Source organism: Takifugu flavidus, chromosome 22 (assembly GCF_003711565.1).
Source record: "Takifugu flavidus isolate HTHZ2018 chromosome 22, ASM371156v2, whole genome shotgun sequence".
In the NCBI taxonomy this organism is placed as follows: domain Eukaryota; kingdom Metazoa; phylum Chordata; class Actinopteri; order Tetraodontiformes; family Tetraodontidae; genus Takifugu; species Takifugu flavidus.
In genome coordinates this window covers 1,174,223-1,187,064 of record NC_079541.1, presented here as the reverse complement: position 1 = coordinate 1,187,064, position 12,842 = coordinate 1,174,223, and the positions used below count along the sequence as shown (strand labels likewise).

At 42.6% G+C, this 12,842-nt stretch overlaps 1 protein-coding gene across 1 annotated transcript; it reads left to right on the top strand.

The window, feature by feature from the left end:
• The first annotated feature begins 89 nt into the window (after positions 1 to 89).
• lyrm5a (LYR motif containing 5a) lies at positions 90 to 1,017 on the top strand. The gene is made up of 3 exons (XM_057022733.1): positions 90 to 255; positions 364 to 434; positions 526 to 1,017. The coding sequence occupies exons 2-3, from the start codon at positions 390 to 392 to the stop codon at positions 736 to 738; spliced, it is 258 nt and encodes an 85-aa protein (XP_056878713.1). The 5' UTR covers positions 90 to 255; positions 364 to 389; the 3' UTR covers positions 739 to 1,017.
• The last annotated feature ends 11,825 nt before the right edge of the window (positions 1,018 to 12,842 follow it).

The following is a 12,842-nucleotide window of genomic DNA, read 5'->3' as shown; positions in this document are numbered from 1 at the left end:
GGTACAATAACGCGCACAATTCTTGACAACCTTTTCTCAAGTCTGCAGCAGCGTCTTCGGAACCATAGAAACGCTGGCGCATGCGCGGTTATGTGTTTACATTTGCGACAAACTGCAACGAAATACGGTAGCAAGCACTGCCGTAAAAGAGGTCACAGAAGGAGACTTGGCTTTCTTTAGTGTAAAACTGTTTTTGTGAAACGACTCAACAAAATAAGACACTTAAACACGGATTCACTAATGGGAAATCCTCTGGTAAATTATAATGGTGTACAGATTTAGCTATAGCACGCTATTTTACGAGCTATTTGTTTGACATTGTCGTATGACTAAACTGTTTATGGGATATTCTCCTTGTTTCAGATGCGTTAAAAGACGTCACCTGGGACATGGCCAACCCGTTAAGGGGGGAGGTTATCAGGCTCTACAAAAATGTAAATCAATATTGAGAATTATGTGAACAATTGTTTGTGTCCTGCGCTTCAGACTGTTTTAAGAGTCTAAACTGTTCTCGCCCCATTAAAGCTCCTGTATCTCGGCCGTGAGTATCCTCAGGGTTCAGCCTATTTCAGAGAGCGCCTGAAGTCCGCTTTCATGAAGAATAAAGATGTGACAGACCCTGAAGAGATTAAGAAGCTGGTGGCCAGAGGAGAATTTGTCATCAAGGAAATAGAGGCTCTGTATTTTCTCAAGAAATATCGAGCCATGAAGAAGAGATACTACGAGCCAGATAAATGATTACCTTGGAGGATAATGTGTCATCATATAATTACTGTCCTAAAACACTGTTTTAAATCCCATATTCATTATCTTGAATCACAAAATGTGTTTCATGCAGGTGCTTGTTCTGCGGTGCCATGACTTGTGAGACAAAGTAAATGGACTAAATCACAATTGTACATTTAGCCTCTGTGAATATTTGGAAATACTGTACATAGTCACGTTTTGCTGGTGATGTAAATGTACATGAGTGTGTATTGATGCACTATTCAATAAACATCAAATCATTGACCATCAGATGATTAATAATCTATGTGAAATTGTTTTGACTTAACAGCTGCTATCAGGCAAAGTCCCAGCCTTGGAAGGAGGACGGCGGGGCCCCTGGAGTCGTCGGCAATTATTCCTCACAGGTACTGAAACCACGGAGCCGGATCACTCTGCCAGAACTTGTGAAGCTTTGCGGATGTGGCAAAACTGGCCAGCTTCTTGAGCTGGGGCAACATGCCTGAAGAGAGGACACTGTATTCTGTTGCTTCAAACATGTCCAGTGTGGCAGGATGGAGAAAGACTACAGACAAGATTTTTTAAATATTTTTTAATGAAGGGCAAAATCAGAATGAAACAAGAGTATAAGTATGCCAAAAACACAAAGGCACAGAAGAGGCCCCCCAACACATGATTCGTATCCGAGTGTCGTATCCTAACACTAACAAAATACTACTGAGAAGGGTTCAATCCAGCCAGGAGTTCGTACAGAAAGAAGTTTCCCAGTGGGAGAAAGATCATTTGAGCAACCAATTTGTGCCCAGTTCACTCTCAAAATGGCAGGAAAAAAGAAACTATGAAGATGAGTTTGACATCCATATGAAAGAATTGCTTCAAGTGGCAACAGTGGAATACAAGTCTGATTTGTAGAGTGGTGAGTTCACGTAAAGGCTTCACCTCCAAGAATGTTGCTTGCACAGGATCCAGGGCATTGCGTGCCTCCATTCGGTCACACTTGTTTTCCAAAGTGATTTTTCATTTCCCCACATACGGTGTTACAGTACAGCACTGCTTCATCACTACCATCATCGTGTGTGCTGAAGTCAGCAAAGACAGAGATTCATGAGCATCTTCTCTTTGATGGCTTTGTTGCAACACTGTCACAATGTGTTCGGATTTCCTGGAAATGTGTCTCAGCACGGAGAGTCTCAAGACAAGTGGATGCGTTGCTGATGAGCTGCAAACCTCAAAGAAAATATAAACCCTGTTATTGTTACTGTACAGAATTCAACAATTTCTTAAATGCAGCTATATGTTCTCTTTTTACTCCATTTTGTTATTTCCATTCATTTCTTTTTTAACGTGTTTCAAGTTTATTGTGAAGCAGTTGAAACATGTAATTCTTTGTTGTAAAGTGCGTTGAGCTGCATTTCTTGTATGAAAAGTTCTATGCAAATAATTATTTTAAATACAATGTAATTTTGCTCAGAGGTAGGCATAATTTAAAAAAATATATATATATTTTATCTATTTTTGCCTGCAAACAGATCTGTGTCTTCAGACTGCAACATCTTGTTTTGGGGGGTCAATATAACCTAAAGCTGGGCTCAGACGCGCTCTGCAACAATCCTGTTGCATCAATGCGCAGATCTGCTCCAAATGGTTGCTGGGGATCTCTTGGAGCAATGTGGACAGGTCATCAAATGATTTCAGACAGCATTATCAATATCACCCTTATCAAATTAACATACCTGTGGCAAAATGTCCACTCCAACGTTGGTCCAATAAACGCTTGAGTGTCTCTCCTATGAAGAGCATGGCAATACTTTTTTTCCTGCTTATACAGCATGTTACACAGACTAAAGAAGTTTATTGCGGCCTTTTGAGCTGCCAGGACATGGATGACCACCGGGTGCAGCTGATCATAATAGCAGTCATATGGTATCTCTCTGACCATTTTTTTGTAGTCAGGGCTCTTATGATGGTGCTCATCAGTGTAACGGCATCTCCCTCTGCTACAACGAAAATCGCCCTCTATCCGCAGCCCTCTCATTCACACCAGACGCAGATTTCTCCGCGCTGGTTGACTCGTGATAAATATGAACCCATACCAGTGCTGTGTAGTTGTGGTGTGTAGATATAGAGCTGAAAGACTTTGCAGATACTCATGACGCTTCTGCGTCTAGTGTGAAAGCTTTCGAGAAATGTGACCCCCTTTTTCATATAGTTGCATAACCCTGGTTTAGAAGATCCCAGTTAATCACACTGTTGATTAAACACCGAAATCCTCAGTAACTCTGCTTTTTCCAAGTCCTTTGTCCCAGTCGCTGGTATGGAGACACAGCGTTGGCATCCAGAACTCGATCATATTGATGGAGTATTGAGCACAGCCATTGTGCATGTTGGCTGTTGGTGAGGAATTGTGGTTGGGTCCTCCTGGAGATGATTCATGTGTAGTTCCTCAAAAGGGTTCTGTACACATGGTCTTTGGTGAACCAAATGCATGTTTGCAGCCTGCTGTGGGTTCTCCATGTATCCACCTTGTTGGAGATAATGAGCGTATCCCTCATGAGGGAACTGTACATATCCTTGTGGATCCTGCATGTATCTCTGTTGATGAAATTGCATGTATCCTCCTTGTTGGGGAAACTGCATGTATCCTCCCTGCTGAGGACACTGCATGTAGGGCCCTTGCTGAGGATACTGCATGTAGGGCCCTTGCTGAGCAAGCTGCATGTAGTGCCGTTGCTGAGGACGCTGCATGTATGCATGTTGGGATTGGTAGTTCGGCATATAAGATGGCTGTGGGTAAAATGGCGGCATTGCTCCTGTCTGGAGATCATTTCCAGGCATTTCCCTTGGTTGTGCTCCTGTCTCTTTCCTCGCATACCTTTTCTTGACCTGTGGGGTATACTCTTCTGTCTCTATTGATGTTCTTTTTCGTTCCCTTCTTCTTTTTTGACCCTAAACAAAAATACAGACATTACACAATCACACTATTTTCTAAAATGATTCATTCAAAACAACACATTTTGTTTGGGATGTCACATCCACAAGTTGCCTGCTGAAAACACCTAAATTTGCCTCTATAAGGCAGGTGATCTGCCTTGACGTATGTGAGGGCCTGCCCGCATATCTACGAGTGTCACTACCACCACAGTGTTACCTGGCATCAATTGTTGTGCCACTCAGGCGCATATACAGTATATAATTGTGTATTTATATAAAATCTCTTCCCCCTCCTGCGCAGTGCCTCCTTCAGACTCGGGTCCTCTACCAGAGGCCTGGGAGTCTGAAGGTTCTGCACAGTTTCTTAGTTGTTCCAAGTCCCAGAGTGAAGCTGCAGCAACTGGCTTGGGACTTGATCACTGTCCCGGTGACCCAGCTGGGGCGAGGGTGTCTGATGTTGCAAGACCCGAAACACCCAGTGAACCCAGAAAACATCACTGTTGATGCATCCCAGTGCATCCACGAGATGTTTCTTTAAAGTTATAGTCTGGCAAAGCCAGTGAATCCTAGGAAAGACTAAGTTACAACCAAGAACAGTTTGGTTGCCTACTGGAGAGACAGTTGACTGAGCAGTTGGCTGCTCAGTATCTGCACGGGGGTGGGTTGGGGCACTGTGGGGTATTGTGAGTGGTAGAGAGGTATCAATCCTGATTGTTGGTCTGTTTTGTTTATCCAGCCCGGCAAAGATGACTGTGGTGAAGTGGTGAAAGGAAGTGTCTTTGGCTGGCTACCGAAGGGTGTGATATCATATACAATAATCTACAATGTTTGACCACATGTACTTACATAGTTGTCTTTGGTCGTCCAACCAGGGTTCTCCAATTGGTGAAGCTTTTTACACCTTTCAGCCTCCTCAAAATAAACTGCCTTCTCCTTGTCTGATAGTGTCCCCCACTGAGAACAGAAGACAAGATTTTAGATAGACATGTAAAGCATAGTCACATTATATTTGTGAAAAAACAATGAGAAGAAAGGCTCTTGAAGATCAATGGAAAAGGCCATATGCATTCGATGGCGGTGTCATTTATTGACTATATAATAAGTCTAAAATGTGTCTGTGGAAATGATTATTATTGGAACTGTATAGCAGGCTAAACAAATCATAATAGTGTCAAAATGCAGATTTTTATTTATTGATCTTTGATTTTTACTGGTCAAGGAGGATGTCGAAATTATGAGACTCAAGGACACACAACCTGAAACCTTTTTTTCATGTTTGCTCTGTGGCGTGGCCGAACAATGCAGGTTTAGACCAGGAATAGGAGGTGAGACAACAACTTTGTTAACTGGGGCTCCGGTACGGTACGATTCCTTCTTCCCGGCTTATAAACATGGAAGTAAAGAGTTGTGTTGGCAGAAGGAACCGACCCCCCCCCCCCCCCCCCCGTCCCCGTCCCCGTCCCCCCCGATGTGGTACAAATACGTTTCGTGTAGGATGACCGGGGCTCTTCCTCATGAACTGAGAATGCTCAGGGTACTGGGGCAAGACCACAGAAGCTTCTTTAAATGATTTTAGTATTGTGTTATAAATCAAAATCACATATTTCATTGATTCCAAATTGATTGTCTATTTCTTTCTGAGAAAAACAGTGTGAGGAACATTTAGGTAAAGAAACTTTCCTCAAGAGAGGCGGCCCAAGCACCGTCTTCAACAAGAGCCAATTCGTGACCGCAAACAAATCCTTCGGAATATGAGGTCTTATATGGAAAAATGGGATTATCAATGATCTTGCCAGTCTGTGCAGATCTGTCCATGACCCATAGGGAATGACCAATTTTTAGGTCCCGACCCAACCATTTAAGAATCACTGTTATAATATTCCTTCACTGCGATATAGGAAAGTTTTACCATTTTCCCCAGGACTTGATTCACAACACCACTTCCTTGTTTCCAAAGTTCTGGGGCAACAGTCGGTCTCTTTTCCTTCATAAAGAGCATGAAGGCATTTGGAGGCTTCTTGATGTAGGGTTTATCATCTTTCGCGACCTGCTGTCTTTTCTTCTTCTCCTGTCTAAGGGACAAATAAAAACTGCATTTGAACTAAGGGGCATTGTTTCGTACTTTGCAACTTTGTCCCTTTTGCAACATTTACCAGCTCATTGCAGGGTACAAGGGTACCTTTTCTAAAAGTATTCAAAAAATACTATTTATTTATATCTTGAAAGAACGTCCACTAAAAGACAAAATGACATAATACATTCAAACCTGATCGTCAATCTGTGCCACAGTGTCAGGAACCTTGGATACGTTCTTCAAATCACATTCATTTAGGTTTTTAAAAGATCTCAGGGCTTTTTCAATCACCCAATTTATGAACCAGCTTGTTGATCGATGAACACACTTATGTCCATATCCTTTCAAACAACATTTAAATAGGTTTTCATTTCCTTTGATCTATAACTTTGACTTCGTCTTTTGATCTCAGCCGATCATGTCGAGATCACATGATTTGATCCCCTCGGCTTAAAGAGCAATGGGCCTTATTTATGAATTTTTACCATTTCCACAATCAACCGGGATAAATAAAGTTTTCGGAATTTGGTATTTACAGCCACCAGAACAGAATTACATCTGAGAGAGCAACTTCTTCAGCTTCCTTCATCTGTTATTGACAGTGGATGTGTTATTATAATAGTTACAGCATCATGATCCATGCTTTCATAATGCAACATGTGAGAGAGAAAGAGAGGGAAAAGTTAGAGAAAGAAAGAATAGTATGAGTGTTGTGTGTGTGTTCCTTAATGGAATCTGCTAATCTCTTTTCTTAACTTTCTTTTCCCTTTCTTCTATATTCTAGAAGGTCTAGATTACTATAAATCTGCCGACGTTTCTTTCCTTAAGCTGTTGATGCAGCCCTCTTCTGCTCACTTCCTTTTACCCTTCATATTAGGGGATATTTGTTAGGAGCAGTTGTACCAGGACCCAAAAGCAGGCAGCACACAGTGGAGGGAGGTGTCCGAAGAACTCCTTTATTGAAGGTTACAGGTTAATGTACGATCCACAAGAGGTGTCGAGACCTTGGAAGAATCCAGAAAACAGTCCGCAAGGAAAACTCACCACGATAGTCAAATTCACAGACAACAAGAGCAAATTTTTTGGTTTTATTTAGTAAATCCTGGACGAGTGCAGTTGCAAGAGAGTAATCGTGGTCTGTTTGAACAGAGATGATAAATGAGACATTGGTGACTGTCTTCAATAGCAATAGCAGGTGAATGCAGCATTCACATGCTGCATTCACCTGCATCACCTGCTGCATTCACCTGCATCACCTGCTGCATTCACCTGCTGCATTCACCTGCATCACCTGCTGCATTCACCTGCTGCATTCACCTGCATCACCTGCTGCATTCACCTGCATTCACCTGCATTCACCTGCTGCATTCACCTGCATTCACCTGCATTCACCTGCTGCATTCACCTGCATTCACCTGCATCACCTGCTGCATTCACCTGCATTCACCTGCTGCATTCACCTGCTGCATTCACCTGCATTCACCTGCTGCATTCACCTGCATCACCTGCTGCATTCACCTGTATTCACCTGCTGCATTCACCTGCATCACCTGCTGCATTCACCTGCATCACCTGCTGGATTCACCTGCATTCACCTGCTGCATTCACCTGCATCACCTGCTGCATTCACCTGTATTCACCTGCTGCATTCACCTGCATCACCTGCTGCATTCACCTGTATTCACCTGCTGCATTCACCTGTATTCACCTGCTGCATTCACCTGCATCACCTGCTGCATTCACCTGCATCACCTGCTGCATTCACCTGTATTCACCTGCTGCATTCACCTGTATTCACCTGCTGCATTCACCTGCATCACCTGCTGCATTCACCTGTATTCACCTGCTGCATTCACCTGCATCACCTGCTGCATTCACCTGTATTCACCTGCTGCATTCACCTGCATCACCTGCTGCATTCACCTGCTGCATTCACCTGCTCACTGAGGAGAAATCCTTTACGACAGTGCTGTGAGTTGTCTCTGGGAGTGAGATCCTGCTGTGGGCTGCTTAAGGAGGACGATAAGGGATAGTGAGAGTTACAGCAGTAACGCCGATGGACATTTTATTCACGCAGCGAGCCCTTTTTTGCATTAAATGTCATTTTGTGACATCCAAGAGTGACTGAGAATTTATATTTCATATAAAAAAAAGAAAATAATAAATGTTTTTTTTCTGTTTTTTGGGGGGGATTCCAGCATAGTATTGTGCGTTGTTACTATTGAGGGGGATATTTTTGTTTAAAATTTTATGGGTTTGAGTAGACATTTTATTTTTACTTTGTCTACCTTTGGGCTTTGTCTTCCATTAAGATGGATAAGCCACATTCTGTTGGTTTTGGGAGGGGTAACAAGACATGGTTATCCTCTTCTTTAGCTAATGTGGGTCAAAGCTGATGACTTCTACCACTTTCCATGTCAATGTCAATCAAACAAGGTGTGATGACAAATTTAGCTTCAGATGATGTTGTGGATGAGCCATCTACATCTATGAGCTCCATCCTACCTGGAGGAGCTAGTGACACCTTATCATCCAAATAGACCGCTCTGTTCTCAGAATGCTAATTCACCATAATTCCTCAATGCAAACTCAAAGTAAGAATAGCCCATAACCATCCTCATTCATGTCACTGATTGCAATGTGGTCACCTCTAAAGGGCTGCTGGTTCACAGCAAAGAACTCCACAACATCCATAATGGCAGACAGATAATATCTGCAGTTGATCGGTGTTAATTAATCACTAGGTTGCAATGGCAATTCTCATCATTTGTCATGTGATGTGCCTATATCACTTTTTTCAAAGGCATCTGCTTATTATTTAAATATCAGAGCACAATATGAATTAAAATTTAATTTACAATAGTCACAAGCATTATATGTGTTTGTATATTTACACAAGGATCTACACATGGTCAAAAGCATGTTAGTAGCTTCAAAAAGATCTGAGCTTCTAAAATGTTGATTATGTCACAGTTTACACACAAATTCGATCTGTTCACACTTCAGGAGACCATCGTTTCACATGGTCCTGAACCAGGAGTAGGCTTTTATGTGTCAATCTGTTCGCAAATGTACCAATGTTTCATGAATGAGACCCAATGTTCATTGTTGAAAATGACTGGCTTGGTACTGTTGGAGTCCGTTTCTGTCATTATCATGTTGCTGTGTGACATTTACGCCGGGTTCAGCGCAACGAAACCTGCCCTCGATCCTCAGCTATTGTGTACTCATACCAGTGTTGTGTAGTTGTAGTTGTGTTGTGGAGATATAGAGCTGAAATATTGAAATCTTAAATAAATGTTCATATAATCTTTATTTTTATCAGCTATTTAATTAATCTTCCTCTTTCCCAGAGTGTGTGGATACTGGCAACTACTGTATAAAAATGCACACAAAACAATAATCACGGTGTCAATTGCGCTATTTAATTTTTACTTTAAAAATATGAAAACTTCCCAGATTCCTTCGTTTTTTCTTTGACGTCTCACCTGGCAACACAATCGCTCACAGCTCGTGCAGAAAAAAGTCCAGACACAAAAATGATCGCTGGACATGGACACCGAAACAAAAAATCCCTCTGCTTCGCAGCTACCCGCGGCACGTCCGCGTCTAGTATGTTAGCTTTTAAGAAATGTGACCCCCTTTTTCATATAGTTGCATAACCCTGGTTTAGGAGATCCCAGTTAATCACACTTTCGATTAAACACCAAAATCCTCAGTAACTCTGCTTTTTCCAAGTCCTTTGTCCCAGTCACTGGTCTGGGAACACAGCGTGGGCATCCAGAACTTGATCAGTGTGATCCCCACCTCCCACAACCTCAGTCTTTACAGCCTTTGTGCATGTTGGCTGTTGGTGAAGAATTGTGGTTGGGTCCTCCTGGAGATGATTCATGTGTAGTTCCTCAAAAGGGTTCTGTACACATGGTCTTTGGTGAACCAAATGCATGTTTGCTGCCTGCTGTGGGTTCTCCATGTATCCACCTTGTTGGAGATAATGAGCGTATCCCTCATGAGGGAACTGTACATATCCTTGTGGATCCTGCATGTATCTCTGTTGATGAAATTGCATGTATCCTCCTTGTTGGGGAAACTGCATGTATCCTCCCTGCTGAGGACACTGCATGTAGGGCCCTTGCTGAGGATACTGCATGTAGGGCCCTTGCTGAGCAAGCTGCATGTATGCATGTTGGGATTGGTAGTTCGGCATATAAGATGGCTGTGGGTAAAATGGCGGCATTGCTCCTGTCTGGAGGTCATTTCCAGGCATTACCTTTGGTTGTGCTCCCTCCTCTGTCTTCGCATACCCTTTCTTGAGCTGTGGGGTATACTTTTCTGTGTTTCTTGGTGCTCTTTTTCGTTCCCTTCTTCTTTTTTGACCCTAAACAAAAACACAGATATTACACAATCACACTATTTTCTAAAATGATTCATGGAGCCATCTACTCAGCTTGGGGGGTTACTGTCCCTGTCCCTACTGTTGCCTTCACACCCCACATTCTAACTATCTCCTCTTTCAGCCCTTGGTAGTTCTCCAGCTTCTCGTGTTCCTTCTTCCTGATGTTGCTATCACTTGGGATTGCTTCATCTATCACCACCACTGTCTTCTGGTGTTTATCTATCATCACTATGTCAGGCTGATTGACCACCACCATCTTGTCAGTCTGGATCTGAAAGTCCCACAGATTCTTGGCCAGCCTGTTCTACAGCACTTTCGGGGGTGTCTCCCACCTGGACCCTGGAACCTCCAGTCCATACTCAGATGTTCCTGTACACTATGCCAGCCTCCTGGTTATGCCGCTCCATGCGTACCTTGCCTGCCAACATCTTGCACTCTTCTGTCATATGCTGGACTGTCTCAGGGGCATCTCCACACAGCCTACACCTGGGGTCTTGTCTGGTATGGTGGACCCTGGCCTCTATTGCTCTGGTGTTCAGGGCCTGTTCTTGCGTGGCCATGAGTAGTGCCTCTATGCTGTCTTTCAGTCCAGTATTTTCAAGCCACTATTAGGTTTTCTCTATCAGCCACTTCCTCAATTTGCCGGTGGTACATACCATGCAGGGGCTTATCCTTCCATGATATTCCCTCAGGCTCCTCCTCCGTGCTGGCTCGTTCTTGGCATACAGCTTGATGTCATCCATGTAGAGGAGGTGGCTGATAGTTGTTCCACTTCGGAACTGGGACCCACGGCCACTCTTTGTGATGATCTGGCTGAGGGGGTTTATTCCCATAGAAGTTGGTTGTAGAGGCATTGCATGGCACTCTCTCTGTAAAGTATTTGGCCATCTGGGTGTAATAGGGGCAGTCAAGAAGAGGGCCATTAAGTCCGTGAGTGAATCTGGCTACTGGCTTGGAATTTGATCGCCACCCTGGTGACCCAGGAAACATCAGTGCATCCATGAAATGTTTCTTATTATAGTTATAGTCTGGCAAAGTCAGTGAGTCCTAGAAAAGACTAAGTTACAACCAAGAACAGTTTGGTTGAGGTATCAATCCTGGTTGTTGGTCTGTTTTGTTTATCCAGCCCGGCAAAGATGACTGTGGTGAAGTGGTGAAAGGAAGTGTCTTTGGCTGGCTACCCAAGGGTGTGATATCATATACAATAATCTACAATGTTCGACCCAATGTACTTACATAGTTGTCTTTGGTAGTCCAACCAGGGTTCTCCAATTGGTGAACCTTTTTACACCTTTCAGCCTCCTCAAAATAAACTGCTTCTCCTGGTCTGATAGTGACCCCCACTGAGAACAGAAGACAAGATTTTAGATAGACATGTAAAGCATAGTCACATTATATTTGAGAAAAAACAATGAAAAGAAAGGCTCTTGAAGATCAATGGAAAAGGCCATATGCATTCAATGGCGGTGTCATTGAGCTTCCGGACATCACAATAAATAAAATCTTCTTTTAGTATTGTCTTATAAATTAAAATCACATATTTAATCGATTCCAAATTGATTGTCTATTTCTTCCTGAGAAAAACGGTGTGAGGAACATTTAGGTAAAGAAAGTTAGGGAATGACCAATTTTTGGGTCCCAACCCAACCATTTGAGAATCACTGTTATAATATTCCTTCACTGCGATATAGGAAAGTTTTACCATTTTCCCCAGGATTTGATTCACAACACCACTTCCTTGTTTCCAAAGTTCTCGGGCAACAGTCGGTCTCTTTTCCTTCATAAAGAGCATGAAGGCATTTGGAGGCTTCTTGATGTAGGGTTTATCATCTTCCGACTCCGGCTGTCTTTTCTTCTTCTCCCGTCTAAGGGACAAATAAAAAATACTGAAAGCAAAACAAATACTGCATTTGAGGGGCATTGTTTTGTACTTTGCAACTTTGTCCCTTTTGCAACATTTACAAGCTCAGTGCAGCTTGAACAATTTCTGATAATGTAATTTTCAGAAATTAATGTTCATTATTCATGTAGCATTTGTTGAATGTATTGCTCAATTTATTAGGCTCCTAAGCAAAGTAGTAATTCCTGTATAAATTTTCCAAAGATTTTTCTGGCAAAATAAATTCATGTTAGCAACTGTTGTGTCTGTGTGTAACATTCTTGACAACGGTGGAAGACACAGCGGTGCAAGTGGGATTTTCCGAGCAGGACACACTTCATGTATGTGTTTCCATTCAAGGTTGTGTCGCTATAAATCTGATTTGTTTGACTGAATGAAGCAAAATGTCTGTCCATCAGACGTTTGACTTTGTTGACAATCTGAACTCGACAGGCAGGTACCGCGACACATAACATACTGGGACGATGCCATTCTTATGGCAGGTGTGAAAGGGTTGTCGTGCAGTATACTGCTGAAGTTAAAACTACTGTAAAACTGTCATGAGCTCTTTCTTGGCCCATTGTCAACATTTCCGTAAAATGACACGAAAATGTTCCTGAGTTAATTTGCTGCTAGCTAAACATAAACACCAGTGGCCAAATAAGAAGCCCGCCCGGGACATATCGTGCAATCTTTTATGGAGTGCCATATTTCATGAGTTTAATCAAATAAAATAAAAAGTGGCACCACATGATTACAAACCACAAGGAGCGATCGCACATCTTCAGCAGCCAAAAACTTCATTTAAAGTTTTCTTTGCCAACTGTCCAAAACAT